Source organism: Carassius gibelio, chromosome A15 (genome assembly GCF_023724105.1).
Source record: "Carassius gibelio isolate Cgi1373 ecotype wild population from Czech Republic chromosome A15, carGib1.2-hapl.c, whole genome shotgun sequence".
In the NCBI taxonomy this organism is placed as follows: Eukaryota; Metazoa; Chordata; class Actinopteri; order Cypriniformes; family Cyprinidae; genus Carassius; species Carassius gibelio.
The window spans coordinates 8,286,353-8,305,897 of record NC_068385.1 but is presented as its reverse complement, the minus strand read 5'-3'; the positions used below and the strand labels follow the sequence as shown (position 1 = coordinate 8,305,897).

Genomic DNA, 19,545 nt, shown 5'->3' with positions numbered 1-19,545 from the left:
GGTTAACTGTTGGTCTCTTTCTGGAATACTGGATTGACCAATCAGAACACAGGATTGGAATGATCTATTAAATAATGCATGCTTGTGGGTGATTAAAGAAAGAGGTGTTTGTAGATCGATAAAGCCTGTGATTTAAGACTGTGTTGTCAATCTCAGCAGTCTGAGATCTGATGTCAGATCATGGGATTATGCACCCATCTCATTTTACACCCTCATGCGTGAATTTCCCTTTTTAAAAAATCTGAGAAAAGACCAAACAAACGCAAGCATCGTCCCACACATTTTATGGTGTGCAAACATTAAGCAGACATATACAGAGACCTCATATACATTAGCAACAATTATCTCCCACAGTCCGCTTAAGCCGGCCCACTCTCAGCCCCACCCACATATGCATTGGAGAGGGTGGAGCTAAACACAAGCCACACCCACAAGTCATTTATAAAGTATGCAGTCCCCTCCAACTGAAACCAAGTGCACTTGCTAGGCACCGCGACAGATGTTGAGCACGAGGGGACGCGAGTGTCTTAAAATCAGCCAGATGCTTCAGATATAGTGTTCAGTGGCGTATGAAGGAGCTTTACAGTCTTATATTAAATGAAAGCGTCACGGCGAACCACAAGTGCACTTGTTATCCTTTGAAAAGTAGCTCAAGGAGAGTTTGATACAGTATTTGAAACAGACGTCATGCTCGGAGGAAACGCTGTCAGGATATGAGCTGAGTATGCATGAAATAGAAATAAAATAAAGATAAAGAACAAGAGCATCACTTTCTCCACTAAAACACACACACACACACTTCTCACTGCACACGTTCTGCGTCATTGCATGCATCGTACACCAGTTCAACACACACACACACACTCACACTCATCCGGGATCTGAGGGGAGGGGCTTAGGGCAAAGAGTGCTGTGATTGGTCTCGTTTTCAATTGTGTCAAATCAACTATGGTGTCAGGAAATAAACTACTATGCTTCATAAATCATTTGCTCTACTGAACTGACACCTATTAATCAGCAGATACAAATAAACATGTCAAACATAGGAAAGAATTGTGGGAAATATCTTTGAATTTCATGCACGGCAAAACAATTTTTTTTTTTAAAGTGACAAAAAATTAGAGCATTAAAATCAACATATGGGTAATCTCACAAAATTAAGTGATGCTTACTTTGACCTAGAAATCAAAATAAAGAAACAACTTTTGCATAAAAAAAGTCTTTTTTAATTATTTTTTTATAGTAAAAATGTATTTTTACTCATATTTTTTATATTATTTTATGCATGTACATTGTTTTTTGTTTTTTATCTAAACACATTTTCACCCAAAATATTCTGCAATTTAATAGAATTTATGTTCTGCCTAAAGAAAATTAAAGAATTCAGAATTATATTTCAGAATTTTTACATTTATTTTACATATTTTATACATGAACACATTTTCCCACAAAATTGTAATTACTACAATCCAAAAAAACTTTCATTTGGAAATAATTATATAAAATAAATTATAATTACATAAAATAAAATAAAATATATTTTTTATAACTAAATAATAATGTCAGCTTTACTGGTTTTAATTTATGCAGATTTTAATAAAGAAAACACTTTATGGACAGGAAGATTATTACTGTATAACAATGTATTTTTTCATTCATAACATTTTTTGCGATACAGAATATGAGGGTAAAATGTGTTTAAATACGCCAAAATGTCAATGCAAATGATCTTAAAAAAGGGATGCCTCCCATTTTCTTTGAGCAAAATATTTTCATTTGATTTTAGGAGAAAATAGACATTTCTTTGTGAGTCTCACCCTAAAGAGAATTGGGTCACCGTTCAATACAGGCCTTTTATTCAAGACTGTAAAAAGGGAGATACGGGATTTCTGCTCTAGGAAAAAACTAATTGTGAACAGTGCCATCTATAGAGTTCAACTGGAACTGCATCCAACACACAAACACACACACACACACACACACACACACACACACCCAGACACAAACACACAGCTTAATGGCCTGTATCTGCAAAAAGCAGAGCATAAACTCTGACCGTAAACACACACAAACACACACTATTTTAAAGCCGTGTTAAAATAAGCAGTAAGAGTCGTGTAGGACAGTGAGAGTCACAGTGATCTCCATCAACTCACATCGAGTGTGTGTGAGACAGAGTACATGAAAGATGATATAAATATGTATTACACGTGTACGGTGCTGTCCAATCACACATACACAGACAGCCGAACAGATGGCATTGTGGGAAAGGTAGTTCAAGAGGCCGGTGGGACGTGAGGGTGGGCTCACTCTCCTTCTGTAGTCACAGTCCGTTTCATCCAATCACTGCGGAGGAACAGAGCGGCGCTCACATGTCAGACCAGAGCACGGCCTTGCTTCCTTTCCCAACGCTGGCCACGTACACACCCGATGGAGACCAGGACACCGAGTTTATGGCAGAACTACAGACAGGACAGAAAGAACCATGCATTTTTACAGCTGTGCATTATTCATAAACACAGGTATGTTCAGAAGGACATACTAAGAATACTATCTTTGCAGGTCTCTAGATGTAAATGTCCCGTATGAGCAAGACCTCCACATTTGAAAATACAACATCCAACCAATCTCAATTATTTTTTAAATTGTTCAATAAAGTAATGACGTTGGATTTCTTTGTGCACAAATAGAATTCACGCAGCTTCAGTTTCCTAACATTACGGTTGAACCACTGATGTCACATGGACTATTGTAACCATCTTCTTACTGCCTTTCTGGGACTTGAACGTTTCAGTTTCAAAGCAGTCGATGCATGGTCAGAAAGCTCACGGATTGCATCCAAAAAACCTTGATTTGTGTTCTGAAGATGAACGAGGGTCTTACGGGTTTGGGGGTGAGTCATTAATCACAGAATCTTCATTTTGGGAAGAACTACCCCTTTAAAGGCAGAAGGGCGAGTTTAAACTAAGGCCTTTTTGTCTGTGTTTGTGCGTGTGATTGTGTGTGTGTTTGAGTGAGTGAGAGAGAGTGTATGTGTGTGTGTGTGGGCATGTGCTGTGTGTGCATGTGTTTGTGCGTGCTTGTTCATGTATTGTGTGTGTGAGTGTTTGTGTGAGTGTTTATGCATGTGTTGTGTGCATGTGTGAGGGTGTGTGTGTGTGTGTGCATGTGTCATGTGTGTGATTATGAGTGTTTGAATTTGTGATTGTGCATGTGTTGTGTGAGTGATTATGAGTGTGCATTTGTGAGGGAGTGTGTGTGTGTGCGTTTGTGTGAGAGTGTGTTTGTGCTTTAGTCACGTGTGTGTATTTGTGCATGTGTGTGTGTGTGTGTGTGTGTGTGTGAGTGTGCATGTGTGTGTGCTTGAGTGTGCATATGTGTGTGTGTGAGAGAGTGTGTATTTGTGCATGTGTGTGTGTGTGTGTGTGTGTGTGTGAGTGTGCATGTGTGTGTGCTTGAGTGTGCATATGTGTGTGTGTGAGAGAGTGTGTATTTGTGCATGTGTGTGTGTGTGAGTGTGCATGTGTGTGTGCTTGAGTGTGCGTGTGTGTGAGAGAGTGTGTATTTGTGCATATGTGTGTGTGTGTGTGTGAGTGTGCATGTGTGTGTGCTTGAGTGTGCGTGTGTGTGAGAGTGTGTATTTGTGCATGTGTGTGTTTATGTGTGAGTGTGCATGTGTGTGTGCATGTGTGTGAGAGAGTGTGTATTTGTGCATGTATTGAGTGTGCACGCGCTTGTGAGAGTGTGTGCGTTTGATTGTGTGTGTGTGTGAGAGAGAGAGAGAGTGTGTGTGTGTTTGTCCTGCTCACCTGTGACCCTTATCAAGGGTCTTGTCTAGTTTCCCCGTCAGAACGTTCCAGATGTACAGAACGCCGTCTGCAGAACCAGCCGCCACATAACTCCCATCAGGACTGAAAACACACACACACACACTTTACAGAATTACAGAAGCAGTCAGCTGATCACCCGCTTCATGAGCTGAACGAAAGCTATGATGAGTAGACAGGATTTCCTCAAGAACATATATATATATATATGAAAAAAAAAGACAAACTCATGCAGTTGACCTCTCTCACCTGAACGTGACCCTGGTGAAGTCTGAACCGCACTTGAAGCCTTGAGCACTGCAGAAGCACAGGAGAGAAACAAAAATGACAATTTTTATGAAAAATCTCCATGCATTTTAAGTACATTGTACATTTAGCACACGCTTTTATCCACAGCGACTTCCAAATGAGAACAATAGAAGCAATAACAGCTATTATACAGTGAAGAAGCTGTGAGGAACGCACTTAAACGTCTGTCGCACTGCATTACTGCGCAGATCGATGATCTTCACCAGATCGTCACGAGAGCAGCTCAGCAGCTCGGTCCGGTCGTGATTGAGATCCAGAGATGTAATGCGTCCCAGTAACTCCAGCTCATGAACGTTACTCTCAGACCTAAACACCAGAGACATTAGTGATCGGAGCACTGCATCCTAACTCTACGTCTTCTCCGGTCAGATCACCACTCACCTGATGTCCCAGAAACGAATCTTCTTATCGAAGTGTCCGCTCATCACACACTGCTCCGTGCAGACGATGTCATTACAGCTAGAGCCAGCAAACACCGTCTTCATGCCTGAGACAAAGAGAGGGTCTTATTACATACTTCAAGACAATTAAAAGCAACCAGCAATTCTCATGAAATAACGGTTCAATAAAACATCAGCTACCAGAAAACTAGCTACTTTCTCACATTTTAGTTCTGTCTGTTTCTGCTCATTAAATATTAATGTAGTTAAAATTTATTTAATTTAATTAAAAAATAATCAATTCTCATTGGAAATTTTGATGCATTTAAAGTTGAAGTTACAAAAAAACTAATATTTAATGTTAATTAATTTTGATTAAATTATTAATGTAATATTAAACCAAATTGATATTAATTTAAAAATAATTAAACAATTCTCATTAGAAATTCTGATATATTTAAAGTTGAAACCGGTTGAAAAGTTGAAAACTTAATATTTAATGCTAATTAAATTTGATCAGAGTATTAATGTAATATTAAACTAAATTGATATTATTTTAAAAATAATTAATCAAATTAAAACAAAATGAACTAATATTTAATATTAATTAAATATTGATGTAATATTTGGATAAATAAATTAATATTCATATTTAGAATAAAATTCTTATTAGAAATTTTGATGCATTTAAAGTTGAAACCTGTAGTTAAGTTTAAAATGAACTAATATTTAATCAAACATTAATGTAATGTTAAACTAAATTGATATTTAAAAAACAAAATGAACTAATATTAATGTTATAATAATGTTATTAATATTAGTATTTGATTTGCAATTTTTTTTACAATTCTCATTAGACATTCTGATGCATTTAAAGTTAAAACCTGTTGAAAACTTGAAAATGAACTAATATTTAATTTTAATTCAATGTTAAACAAACATTAATGTGATATTAAATTATAAAAATATTTTACAAATATATTAAAATAAAAATAAAAAAATATATATATATATATAAAAAAAATGACTATTTAAATAAATTAACATTAATTCAATTAATTTAATATGAATTAATGTTAATATTTAGTTTGCAACACAGATGGGCAAACAAAATGTTCTGAAGGTCAAGCAAAAGGAAAAAAAATTGAACATTATTTTCAAGCACCGTTTTGCATCTTACTCAAAGACAGTGGCATTTAAGAAGAAGTGTAAATACTAAGAGTCTCTTACAGACTTTGCTGCGTAAATCCCAGAGCTTGAGCGTTCGATCGTAGCTGCCGGAGACGATCCGAGTGTAATCGAGGAGAAACCGTGCAGATAAAACCTTCCCGCTGTGCCCTGTGAGCGTGTGCTTTTGGAAAAGACAAACACAACGAATTAACTATTTTAAGGTGTGTTGTTTCTAGTAACAAAGGAGATTCAGTTCAGCACAGATTCAGGTCTCAGAATGATTTTTGAGATCAGCTGACCAGCCTCATTCAGTCAAGCCCTCCTGTGTGTCGTGTTTCTGTGGGATGCTTCTGTCAGAGTCTCACTGGATTCTCTAGAAAAACTCTTATACAGCAGAAACATCCATTATATCAGCCGCCACATCAAACCAGGGATGCACAACTAGAGCATGCTGGGAAAATCAACAGGGCAGGCTGGGAGGGCGAGAAGACTGAAAGAAGGGCTGGACATCAGACCTTTTACATCACATCACTGACCTATGACCCAACAAATAAAACTTGCAAGTTTGCTGCAGCTGCATTTTTTTTTTTTAAGTTGCATGGATATAATGTTTGTACGACGACGTTTTAGTGCCAGGAAAAAAAAAAAAAAAAAAGATTTCGAGAATAAAGTTGAAATACTATGAGAATAAAGTCGTAATACTAGGAGAATTGTCGTAATACTACGAGAATAAAGTCGAAATACTATGAGAATAAAGTCGTAATATTACGAGAATACTACGAGAATAAAGTTGAAATACTACGAGAATACTATGAGAATAAAGTCGAAATACTACAAGAATAAAGTTGTAAACTACGAGAATAAAGTCGAAATACTATGAGAATACTACAAGAATAAAGTTGAAATACTATGAGAATAAAGTCAAATTACTATGAGAATAAAGTCGAAATACTACGAGAATAAAGTCGTAATATTACGAGAATAAAGTCGAAATACTTCAAGAATAAATTTGTAAACTACGAGAATAAAGTCGAAATACTACAAGAATAAAGTTGTAAACTACGAGAATAAAGTCGAAATACTACGAGAATAAAGTCGTAATATTACGAGAATAAAGTCGAAATACTACAAGAATAAAGTTGTAAACTACGAGAATAAAGTCGAAATACTACAAGAATAAAGTTGAAATACTACGAGAATAAAGTCGAAATACTATGAGAATACTACAAGAATAAAGTCGAAATACTACGAGAATAAAGTTGTAATATTACGAGAATAAAGTCGAAATACTACAAGAATAAAGTTGTAAACTACGAGAATAAAGTCGAAATACTACAAGAATAAAGTTGTAAACTACGAGAATAAAGTCGAAATACTACGAGAATAAAGTCGTAATATTACGAGAATAAAGTCGAAATACTACAAGAATAAAGTTGTAAACTACGAGAATAAAGCCGAAATACTACAAGAATAAAGTTGTAAACTACGAGAATAAAGTCGAAATACTACAAGAATAAAGTTGTAAACTACGAGAATAAAGTCGAAATACTACAAGAATAAAGTCGAAATACTATGAGAATAAAGTCAAAATACTATGAGAATAAAGTCGAAATACAACGAGAATAAAGTTGTAATATTACGAGAATACTATGAGAATAAAGTCGTACACTACGAGAATAAAGTTGTAAACTACGATAATAAAGTCGAAATACGAGAATAAATTTAAAAATTGAGAGAATAAATTCATAATAATATAAGAATAAAGTCGTAATACTAGGAGAATAAAGTCGTAATACTACGAGAATAAAGTCGAAATACTACGAGAATAAAGTAGCAATACTACGTTAATACTACGAGAATAAAGTTGTAAACTACGAGAATAAAGTAGAAATACGAGAATAAATTAAAAAATTAAGAGAATAAATTAATAATACTATAAGAATAAAGTCGTAATACTAGGAGAATAAAGACGTAATACTACGAGAATAAAGTCGAAATACTACGAGAATAAAGTAGCAATACTACGTTAATACTACGAGAATAAAGTTGTAATACTACGAGAATAAAGTCGTAATACTATGAGAATAAAGTCAAAATACCAGAACAAAGTTAAAATACTACGAGAATAAACTCGTTATAGGCCTACTACGAGAATAAAGTCGAAATATGAAGAGTTTAAAGTAAACTTTATTCACTAAGGTTTTTTTTTATGTTATTCTCGAAGTTTTCAGACTTGAATCTTGTAATCTCGTAAATTTCTGACACACAAAAAAAAAAACACTGAAATCATCAATAATTAAATGCATGAACAATAAAAGACACTTTATTGTCAATAAGACTTTAAACCTTTGTAACATTTCCAGCTAAACATGCGTTTAGACTAAAACAACTGTTCAGTCTTTGATTATATGTTAGTACGCATGTGGCTCACCCGCAGCCTGAAGTCATCAACCGTCCAGATTCTGCTGGCGAAATCATTCGACGCAGCCAGTAGATACGAGCCCTGAGAGCACAAACATACTGCTGTCAGTCACCACAGTAACACACACCTCTCTTTCATCTGTGTTCAACACATGCACCACATATCGCTCGTGTTTTAGAAAGATTGATGGTCTGAAATTAAGACCCTTTTAATTCTCTCTCTCTCTCTAACTCCTAAGACAGTTGAAATATTTAGCAGATACATGCATTTAAATGGATGCATAAGCCTTTTTGTGTGTACACACCTTTGTAAAGCATCAGCTGAATGAATAAAAGTAAATGTTTTGTACAATAAAATACTCTCTTGAATGAAAATGTCCGCTTAGCCGATATTATAAACAATGACTGTATAATTAGTAGCAAATCATGGCTCTGTTGAGAATTATAATATAAATGTTTGTTGACTCGATCACAATAAGATCAATAACATGCATTTGTAAAAAATTGCTGACTTTAAGAATATTTTGCAACCCAAACTTTTTTTCCACCAGTAACAAAATATGGACAATTTGCAATTCTCATTTTATCAGGTCTTTATGGCCATATGATATACATTTTTATTTTCACCCCAAATTCAGTTCTCTATATAATATTTTTCTGGGTTGTTTAAAAATTATTTTAAATCAAATATCTTGTTTAAATCAATTGAATTCATTAAACTTTAACAATTTAATATTCTAAAAACTAACCAACTAACTTCACCCTGCGGTCAAAAAAAAATAAAAAAATCGTTTAAATTATAAATTTATTATTTATTATTATTATTATTATTATTATAAAAAAAATAGTGACATTTCTGCCAAATTAAACCAAATGTAATTTTCTGGCTTGTAGTGAAGCACTTAAGAGTTAAATATTAAGTATTAGTCTAGTAATATTAATGTAATTAATATTTAATTAAATAAATTAACATTTAGTTTGCAATTTTTTACAATTCTCATAAAAAAATCCAGATGCATTTAAAGTTGAAACCTGTTGAAAAGTTTAAAATAAACATACATTTAATGTTAATCAAATATTAAATTAATAAAAAATAACTACTATTTTTCACAATAATCAATCTTGCAGTGAAGAACTTAAGACCTTTATAAGGATAATTTTTATCAAATAAAATGGTGAAATGCTTATGACCCTCAAATTGATTTATTAATCCAAAAATTTGCCCAAAATCCACCAATTATATCATAAGCTTCATCAGTAAATGATGGATTTCCTTGATTGCGTCTGTGTTTTCTGCATTAGGGACACCACAGGGCTCTATGTTGGCATATCACATATTCTTCTCTTTTATCAGCAGCATCTACACTTATTTAAAGATGTTATGTTAATAATAAAGTAGACAATAACTCACCGCACTGTCAAACTCTATACTGGTGATTCCAGCATTACTGCCCGTCAGCGCACCTTTAGGTTCACAACGCCCTGGAGAAACAAAATAAGCTTTTATAACCCCACAAGAGCTGAACACCTACTGAAGCTTAACAGATCCTGGTTCTGCAGTTGTTTCATTAAACCTTGTGAAACTGCATAACTTCCACATTGAAACGACTGAAGGTCTCAGCTTGAAAACTTGAGATCATGAGCCTGTCAGGCGTTCTCCTTCAGTCCGGCCCTCCTGTGTGTCGTGCTTCTGTCTGACGCTGCTGTTATAAAGCCTTCTTATTCTCTAAAAGACTCTATATATACAGCAGAAACGTCCGAAATATCAGCCGCCTCCTGCAACCAGCGATGCACGACTAGAGCAAGCTGGACCGAATGAAGAGAGGCTGCTGGGAGGGACGGGAGGACGGGAAGGAGACGGAGGCTTCAGACCTTTTACATCTCATCACTGACCTCTGAACCCTGATGAAACGGTGAATGATAATACAGGTGTACAGTACCAGAAGCGACCTCCCAGAGCTTCACCCTGCGGTCCATTCCTCCCGTGGCAAGCAGACGGGAACCAGGACTGAACCTCACGGCGTTCACTTCTCCATCGTGGGCGTCCTACACACAAACACAAATGGTTTTGAGTTTTACCCTTCTGCTTTAGGAGATTCAATCCACCTGAAAATGTGGGTTTTGTGTTGATTTCCATGCAAATCATGCACAAATAAATAAACTGGCACTACATATTCATGTAAAAACAGAAAAGCTTTATTGTAGCCTGTCTAAAAAACGAAATACGAGAAATTAATAGATGCATGCATTCTTTACGTTGTGAATAGACCTTTTTTTTATGTAATGTGTTTGCAAAAATGCGTATCTATTAAATTATAAATAGTGATATTTTGAGAATGTGATTTATAAGAACTAATTTTATTTGATATGCAAATTGCATTTAATTTTAAAATATAAAATAAATCCACACAGATATACAATGTATACTACACATGTATTGCAATGACAATTTATGTATATAATGGCTTTATCTTTTTTATTTGTTATTTCACATTTTCAAATTTCATATTTTTATGTTCTAAATTATCTGCACACACAAAACAAATACAATTATTTCCATCTTTTTTTGTGAAATTATTTCATGGCAAATTGTATGGAAACACATGGAAAAAGTCAATTGGAGTCCAGACAGAATTTGAACAGCCTTTCCAAAACACATGTGACCCTGGAGCAAAAAACCAATCATAAGGGCCATTGTTTTTAAATAGAGATCAATACATCATCTGAATGCTGAATAAATAATATTTCCATCGATGTATGGTTTATTAAGAGGCAATAATATTTGGCTGATACACAACTATTTGAAAATCTGGAATCTGAGGGTGCAAAGAATCTAAATATTGAGAAAATCATCTTTACAGTTGTTCAAATTAAGTTCTTAGCAATGCAAATTACTAATCAAAAATTAATTTCAGAAATTCATATAAAATATTTATGGAGCATGATCTTTAATTAATATCCTTATGATTTTTGGCATAAAATAAAAATGGATAATTTTGACCCATACAATGTATTTTTTGAATGACTTGAGACTGCATGGACACAAAGTGTTGAAACTTTGCAATCACATTCATCACCCTAAATCAGGAATATTCATAAAGTTGGAAAAACTATATAAAAATAAAATAGTTCAAGCATTTTGAAAAACAAGTGTGGGTCAAATTGAAATGCAACACAACAGAAGGATTCAATTTAATTCGATTAAGTTACATTTACAGTGCTGTTAGTGCATGCAAATTCAACCAAATCACTTACTCACACTCAATCCAAGCAAAATGAGGTTTTCTCCTGTTTTGAGCTTGTTTGAAAGGTCTCAGCTTGAAAACTTGAGATCATGCACCAGTTTAACGTCCTCCTCCCGTCTGGCCCTCCTTCGTGTCGTCGTTCTGTTGGACGTCGCTGTCGAGTTCACAATCGGTTCTCTAATAGGCTCTTATTCAGCAAAAAACGTCCAAAGTATCAGCCGCCACCTCGAACCAGCGATGCACGACTAAAGCATGCTGGGAAATAATTAAGAGGGGCTGCTGGGAGGGCCGAGCAGACTGGGAGGAGACCTGGATGTCAGACCTTTTACATCACATCACTGACCTTTAAACCCTGACCTCTGCAGATCAGAAGTGAAGGGTGCATGAAAGAGAAAGAGTGAAAGTGACACTCACAAAGACGTGGAGCGCAGTGGAGGGAACTCGGACATCAGCGCAGGATGACGGCACCTCCGCGCTTTCAGGAGACGAGCCGAACGAATTCACCGAGCGACGCCTTCTGAGGGAAAGAAAGTGCACGTGTCACACGGGCTGAGCTGAAGTCTGGATCATCCGCATAAAGAGGATCATTCAGGGACTGAAGCGGTTATAACTGCATCTGTAAACCTGTTTTATTGCATCGCATGTAAAACTCACCTCTGTGACTCACAAATAAAACTAATGCAACTCAGACACTCCAAAGCAAACTCAAATCTATGCAGCCAGTTTGGGTGGGTGATGATACTGATATATTTAAAACTCTATTTCATTTTTATAGATGTGTGTAATACAAACCGAAAATGCTTGTCTGTATATAAAATATATATTTTACCCTCAAATTGTTTAAGTTATAAGTTTTACAAATTATGATAATTGTATAAAATCTGAGTAATAAATTGCAATTTAATAGAGACATCTGAAATAAATCTTAACTACATATATTTTTAATGGCATAAAATGCACACAAATTAACTATTTTTACAATTTGATAATGTGGTTTAATAAAACATGATAAAGGCTAAATACAAACAAATTGAAAGCTTGTTTAAAATTCAATGAAATAAAAAAAAATATGCATTTAATTGTGATTAACATGAGTTTTGTGTGTGTGTGTTTTTTTTATTTGCATTGATTGTAAAACCATTTTTCTGAGCTTCAGATGCCCCACTGGAAACCTTATAATTGACTATATATAATAACTAAATAAATGCACTATTATACCAGACATTAATCACTCAATCAGCGAATGCAAAACCAATATAAAGTTGATAGACAGTGTCTCCCAGCTCGTGGTTTCACCTGATAGATCACCCACCCAGCCAAAACTCACACACAACTACACACAGAGCAACAGGCAGCCTGCAGACATCGAGGAGCGGTTACCCACAATCCATCTCACAGCCCTTCTGAAATATAATTCTGTTAGCATGCTTCTGGGTTCACATCAGCACAGAATCCCTCTCTCTCTCTCACACACACACACACACACACATCACCTGGAGTCAGATGGGACGAGACCAGGTTGGACAGAATCAGACAAGCTGCAGACACAGAGAGAGTGTAGTATGAGACACACACACACACACACACACACACACTCTCTCTCTCTCTCACACAAACACACACACACACACTCTCACACACTAACTCACTCTCACACACGCACTCACTCTTACACACTCCCTCTCTCACGCACACACACACACACACTCTCTCTCTCACTCACACTCTCTCACACACACACACACATTCTCACACACTAACTCACTCTCACACACACTCACTCTTACACACTCTCTCTCTCACTCACACAAACACACACTCGTGCACACACACACACTCTCTCGCTCTCTCACTCACACTCTCTCACACACATTCTCATACACACTCACTCTTACACACTCTCTCTCACACACACTCTCTCTCACTCACACACACACTCGCAAACACACTCTCACACACTAACTCACTCTTACACACAAACACACACACTCACGCACACAAATACACTCTCTCATTCACTCACACACTCTCTCTCTCATTCACTCACACAAACACACACTCGTGCACACACACTCTCACACACTAACTCACTCTCACACACACATACACTCTCTCTCTCTCTCTCTCACACTCACACAGAAGAGAGTAATAAAAACATGTCGAGACCAAAATAAGAAGTGTTTTTGCACATTTTAGGATTATTTCTTTAGATTTTGAGCTTAAATATGACCTGGAGATGTTCTAGACAAGTTTTATGGACAAAATGAAGACAAAAAGAAACATTTGTGTCCATACACACAGACTGAAACATACCCAAAGATATTAGAGATGGAATCCAGCAGTCCAGCAGGAGGAGGCTGAGACGCTCGTCTGCTGAGAAACACACACACAGCATCAGTTACTGCATTCAGTGAGGACATCTGTGACTCCGTGTGTGTGTGTGTGTGTGTTCACCTGGGTGTGCGACTGGTCTGTCTGCTCGGTGACGTTTCACCCGTTGCCTTCCCAGCATCCTCTGAGAGAACTTCGATGTCATCATCTCTAAACCAATCAGAAAACAACATTCAGTGAGATTTCAAAATTATTTAACAGGATTCTCAAACACTACAGAAATCAACCAGGGCTTGAATTCATACATTTAAAAAAAAAATTGACAAAAAGGATGATATGTTGTATTTTGATATGGTTATAAACAATATACCTTCATAAAAGGCAAAAACTACTACCCAAAATTCTAATCAAATGAGTAAATATTAACAGAAAATATCTATGATATAATCTTGGCAGGTATAATCTTAGTTTTTAATGATAAATAAAACCATATAAAAAAAAACGTTTTTTGAAATAAAGCCAAAATAAGATATAAATAAAGTAACTTAAACATGAAAGACTTCAATTTAAAAAAAGCTGCCTTGGAAAATAACTTATAAACAAGTTTAAGTACTAAAAGAATTAAAACTTAAATATAAATGTAAAAAAAAATTGAAATAGAAAGCTTAAAAAAAATTATAATGAAAACTGAAAAGCACTTAAATGAACATTTAAAATGCTGCTGAAAACTAACTGAAATAAATTAGTTTAAGTACTAATATTAATACAATTAAAAATGAAAAACAAATTATAAATCTAAATGCTGATTATAAATATATTTTTAAAAGTTACTAAAGCTTAAAAGCCAATTCAAAATGACTAATAACTACAATAGCATGCAAATAACACTGTAATAGATACAAAAGTTTATAATTTTTAAAAGAGTGTGCTCACAAAGAGTGTTTCCACTAAGATTGTGAATCAAAAGGTTTAAATTGACCATGTTACTATATCAAAAACCCTGTATGTCGAGTAAAATTCTCACTGTACCTAGCAGACATATTTCTAAACAAACTCACGGCTCTATAGGAAGAGGTTCCTTCGCTGCTTCCGCCAGATCCTTCTGAAGCTTCGCCTGTCTGCGTCTGCAACGATTTCAGTGTGTTTAACACACATTTAAACTCTACTGAACCCTCCCAGCCGGTTTCAAACAACCAATCAGGAGGAGAATCACAATGAGCTCATTTCTGCATGGAGGGTCAGGAAACGAGCCCCTTGTTTTTTCAGCATAGATGGTCAGAAACTGATGGGTGGCGGCCAATCACTTATTTCCATTGTTTTTAAACGACCCTTAACGACTGACCAATCAATACGAGCCGTTAACGAGGTCGTTTACACACATGATGCACTTAAAGCTTGTACAAAAGAAAGTGTATTTTAGAAACTTGAGTGGTGTGTGCTTCTGACCTGGTGTCCTTCTCGTTCTCAGCGTTGAGTTTGTTGGCCTCCTGCGCTTTCTCGGCCATCCAGCGTGTCACCAGCTCCTGATTGTCCTCTGTGGTTTTCCGTAGTTTCTCCTCCAGAGCACTGAACGTGATCTGCAGGGCATCGTACTCGTCTCGAAGCGTCTGATTGGCTCGTTCCAGATCGGCCAGAGAGTTGCGCAGATCGCGACACTCTCCTTCCAGATGAGAGATCTGATGCTGATACTCCTGCATCCTGACAAAACACACACGATAAACCGTCACACACCGCTGATCTCAATCAGATTCATAAAGCACACACACACTGAACTCACTTGGCTTCATTACTCTGGATCTCTTTGTCTTTCTGCTGAATCTGGTTGTTTAGTTCAATCACGCTCTGGGCCAACTGCAAAAACACAAAGAAATTATAGTTTTATTGACATGTTTTCCCACCAGTGCTATTTTAGTATCATTGATACTGTATATATATATATATATATATATATATAGTTTTTTTTTAATATTTTAAATTATAATATAATATAATTCCGGTTTTCACTGTATTGTGAATTAAAGTTTTAATAATTTAGTTGTATGTTTGTTAATCCGAATAAAAATGATAAAAGCACATATAATTATAAATATAAACTAACATAATTAAAAAAATAATAGCATATAAATAATATTAAATACTGGCAATTGCTTGTACAGTAACTTGAAAATTTTGAAAAATTGAAAAATATTTTCAGTTTTTTTTTTATACTTTAATTTAATCTAATGTTTTAGCAATTTTGACAAGTGTTTTTGAAAAATGTTATAAGTATTTTTTTTAAATGTATCCAATTTTTTTATTTATTAATTTGAGATAAAAATATCGACTAAGTTTAAATAGTTAGTTAATTAGTTGGGTAATTATAATAATCTGTTTCCCACACAGATTTGTTTTTAAAATAAACGAAAAATAAATACATTTGTATATAAAATTGTATACATATAATTAACAGCAATAGAAAAAGAAATTTGAAATAATTTGACAATCAATAAAAAAAAAAAAGTGTAAAAGAAAAATGCTTATACTTTTAGATGAAAAAGTATTTTTCAGAAATAAATAAATATTAAATAAACACGACGAATGAGTGCTCTGGGACTCTCAGCCGTCAAAATAAAAGTCCTGCATCGAACACATCGTCCAAGCAGAAAAATTTATTGGCCAATGCATACATTTGAAAAATGCCAAATATCGGCCGATATATCAGTAAACCACTAAATATGATTACTTAATTGATTCCATGAAGTGGATAGTTTAAACTGATTTTGAAGTATAAAGGTACCGATTCTAATGCTACATTTACATTTACAGTCATTTAGCAGATGCTTTTATCCAAAGGGACTTGCTATCATTGCTGTTGAAGTTTAAGCAGTGAGCTATTAAGATTTTCCTACAAAATCATATCTAAATACACTCATACTCAAGTCACAAGACAAGGAATTTAAAACTAGTCAGAAGGGTCAAGCTACTGAACACTGAACAGGTATTGAAATGTAAATGTAGCTGTTGAAATGCAAACTACTGTTCACCTCTCCTCGTTTCTTGTGCAGCTCCGTTAGCTCCTCTTGATGTTTAATTCTCATCTGAGCCATTTCCTGCTGCAGGGAATCACTGCGACCGCCCTCGACGCCCGGACTAACACACACACACACACACACACACACACACAAACACATACACACCATGTTACTTTTTTGTATTCATAATGCAATAATTCATATTTGGATAATGTTCTTCTTTCCACACGTTATCTCCTTTCTCCTTTTATGAGCACCTGAGGTCGTGTCGGTTCTGATGCTCATATTTCTCGGTCTGGAGACGTTCAGAAAAAACAACCTGAAGATCAGACCTCTCTAACAACCGGTTATCTGGAGACAGAGAGAACCAGAGAAACTAGATAAAGAAATCGTATCAGACAGGAAAATAATTTAAAAGAAGATGCATTATATTATTATTATTTTTTTTTTTCATTTAGGACATCAGAAAACATATTGGATGATTATAAAAAAAAATGTCTAGGAATATTTATTTGTATTTAATTTGTTGGAAAATATTCAGTGGTTAAGATGATATGTATGATTTAGACTCTTGATTGTTAATACAAATCAATTAAATCAATATTTTTTTTTTAGATATTGTTAATCTCTAATAGAATGATCTTAGATTTACAATAATGCTTTTTTATTATTATTAATTTAATATCAATTTGCAATCAATGCAATAACATTTCAGCAACAATCAAACATGAATTAAAATAATTTATTATTAACTATAACAATAATAATAAAATCACTTCCATCTCACATAACAATACCCAACGAACAAAAAAAAAGTGTGTGTCTTACACTGGTGTATGATCTCCTCAAAGGCCTGACGCTGAACTCTGTCTCTCTGCTTCAGCTGCTCCATAACATGATGTTTCCACAAACACTCGACTCTACGGCCCGCCATCTCCTCCTGAACACACACACACACACACACACACACAGAGATAGAGTTACACACACACACACGCCCTAACATAGAGTGAGAGAGAGAGTTACACACACACACACACACACACACAGAAAGAGATAGAGAGTTACACACACACACAGAGAGAGAGAGAGAGAGAGAGTTACACACACACACACACACAAAGACAGAGAGAGTGAGTTACACACACACAGACGCAGAGAGTGAGAGAGTTACACAAACACACACACACACACACACACAGAAAGAGATAGAGAGTTACACACACATACACACAGAGAGAGAGTGAGTTACTTACACACACACACACACACACAGAGAGAGAGATACACAAACACACACACAGACAGAGAGACAGAGTTACACACACACACACCGAGAGAGTGAGTTACACACACACACACACACAGAAAGAGATAGAGAGTTACACACACACAGATGCAGAGAGACAGAGTTACACACACACACAGAGAGAGAGAGTTACACACAGAGAGATAGAGAGTCACACACACAGAGAGAGAGAGAGTTACACACACACAGAGAGAGAGAGTTACACACACACAGAGAGAGAGAGTTACACACACACACACAAACACACACACACACACAGAAAGAGATAGAGAGTTACACACACACACAAAAAGAGATAGAGAGTTACACACACACAGACGCAGAGAGAGACAGAGTTACACACACACACACAGAGAGAGAGAGTTACAGACACAGAGAGAGAGAGAGAGTTACACACACACAGAGAGAGAGAGTTACACACACACACACAAACAAAGAGAGAGAGTTACACACACAGACACAGAGAGAGAGAGAGAGAGAGCGCTGACACAGTTAATATTCTAGTGAACCAGTTCCCTAAAGCAAACACAATTAACCTCGAGTAGAGTGTGTCTTAATTCAGAGCACGTTCAGTCCCTGGAACAAAAGAGGAACATCTGTCCTCAACACAGGAGGAAGTGACACAAGATCAAACACGAGAAAGGACATTTTTAAACGGAAGTAAACACACTCGTGCCAGATAATAATTACTCGAAACAATAATAAAATAGGTTACTTTCATTAACACCCGACAGATCACTATTAAACATTAAAAGTGTCAGAAATGGCATCTTTGTGTATTTTTCTAATCCATATTTGTACTAATGATCTGCATGAATTCATCACGTGATCCAATAATAATCAATAACACGGGTTTTATGACTCAGGTTCAAGCTTTAGGATGGAAATAAACCTGCCATGATGCTCAATCAAGTGTGCTGAAGACATTTAGCGTCGTTATTAATATAAATTCTGTAGTTGTTGTGCTTTTCTAGATATTTTTAAGCGATGTATCAGATCTGCACCGGCTAATGACTTTCACTTTCGAAAAACAGCAGGTTTACTTTACCTCACAGCATCTAAACGCGTCTCCGCTAGTTTAGATGAACTCTTCTTGATGATACGAATGAATTATTCCGACTACAAAGGGCCGAACCGTGTCAGAAGAGGTTTAATCGGGCAGGTTTCATGCTAACCCACTCCAGACTGAAGGATCACGGACGCCATTTTGGATCAACAGACGTCTGTTTCCTGCTGCGCCGTCGCGGGAGTTCTACGTCACGACCGCGTGCTTCCCACGTTTCCACTTCCAAACTTAATTTGAAGCCTTTAAGACTCAAAAGAGTATATAAAAAAGAAACATTGGAAAACAATCGAATACTCCGCATAATAAACACATGTGATAATTTCAAAATAGAGTAAAACATTTTTATTGCAATGTTAAACTCCAATAAAGTTGAGAAGAGTTTGACTTGTACAGTTTTAAACGCATTTTATGTAGGCTACATATCTAAATATCCTACTGTACGTCATAACATTCCAAAGGTCATTTGTGCTCTTCCC

The 19,545-nt window shown here is 35.6% G+C and overlaps 1 protein-coding gene and 3 non-coding genes across 11 annotated transcripts; all 4 read right to left on the bottom strand.

Annotated features, from left to right (window-relative positions):
* Positions 1-267: 267 nt before the first annotated feature.
* On the bottom strand, positions 268-19,240 carry atg16l1 (ATG16 autophagy related 16-like 1 (S. cerevisiae)). Of its 8 annotated transcripts, none has more exons than XM_052616581.1 (20): positions 19,052-19,240; positions 17,523-17,693; positions 16,952-17,045; positions 16,707-16,812; positions 15,461-15,534; positions 15,130-15,381; positions 14,742-14,807; positions 13,807-13,893; positions 13,666-13,725; positions 12,846-12,890; positions 11,767-11,866; positions 10,048-10,153; positions 9,519-9,589; positions 8,118-8,189; positions 5,747-5,867; positions 4,518-4,623; positions 4,293-4,442; positions 4,077-4,124; positions 3,810-3,911; positions 268-2,462 (listed from the first exon to the last, which is right to left on the bottom strand). In XM_052616581.1, exons 2-20 carry the CDS (start codon positions 17,626-17,628, stop codon positions 2,369-2,371), a joined length of 1,860 nt encoding a protein of 619 aa, XP_052472541.1. In that variant the 5' UTR covers positions 17,629-17,693; positions 19,052-19,240; the 3' UTR covers positions 268-2,368. The 8 variants fall into 8 exon arrangements, with proteins under 8 accessions (XP_052472541.1, XP_052472540.1, XP_052472543.1 ...); XM_052616580.1 differs by having other exon boundaries at positions 17,523-17,634; XM_052616583.1 differs by having other exon boundaries at positions 13,666-13,722; positions 17,523-17,634; positions 19,052-19,239.
* Positions 5,955-6,223, bottom strand: LOC128029912 (small Cajal body-specific RNA 6). The gene has a single exon (XR_008187747.1). It is a non-coding gene; the product is annotated as a small Cajal body-specific RNA 6 (non-coding RNA).
* LOC128029911 (small Cajal body-specific RNA 6) lies at positions 9,721-10,001 on the bottom strand. The gene has a single exon (XR_008187746.1). It is a non-coding gene; the product is annotated as a small Cajal body-specific RNA 6 (non-coding RNA).
* LOC128029910 (small Cajal body-specific RNA 6) lies at positions 11,417-11,696 on the bottom strand. The gene has a single exon (XR_008187745.1). It is a non-coding gene; the product is annotated as a small Cajal body-specific RNA 6 (non-coding RNA).
* Positions 19,241-19,545: the final 305 nt, after the last annotated feature.

Bases quoted from the DNA above. Each gene is read 5' to 3' on its own strand.
- atg16l1 (XM_052616581.1), bottom strand. From the start codon at position 17,628: ATGGCGGGCCGTAGAGTCGAGTGTTTGTGGAAACATCATGTTATGGAG. The intron at 15,535-16,706 runs GTGAACAGTAGT...GTGTTTTTGCAG, and splicing joins TGCACAAGAAACGAGGAGAG to TTGGCCCAGAGCGTGATTGA. The intron at 10,154-11,766 runs GTGAGTGTCACT...GTTTGTGTGTAG, and splicing joins CCACTGCGCTCCACGTCTTT to GACGCCCACGATGGAGAAGT.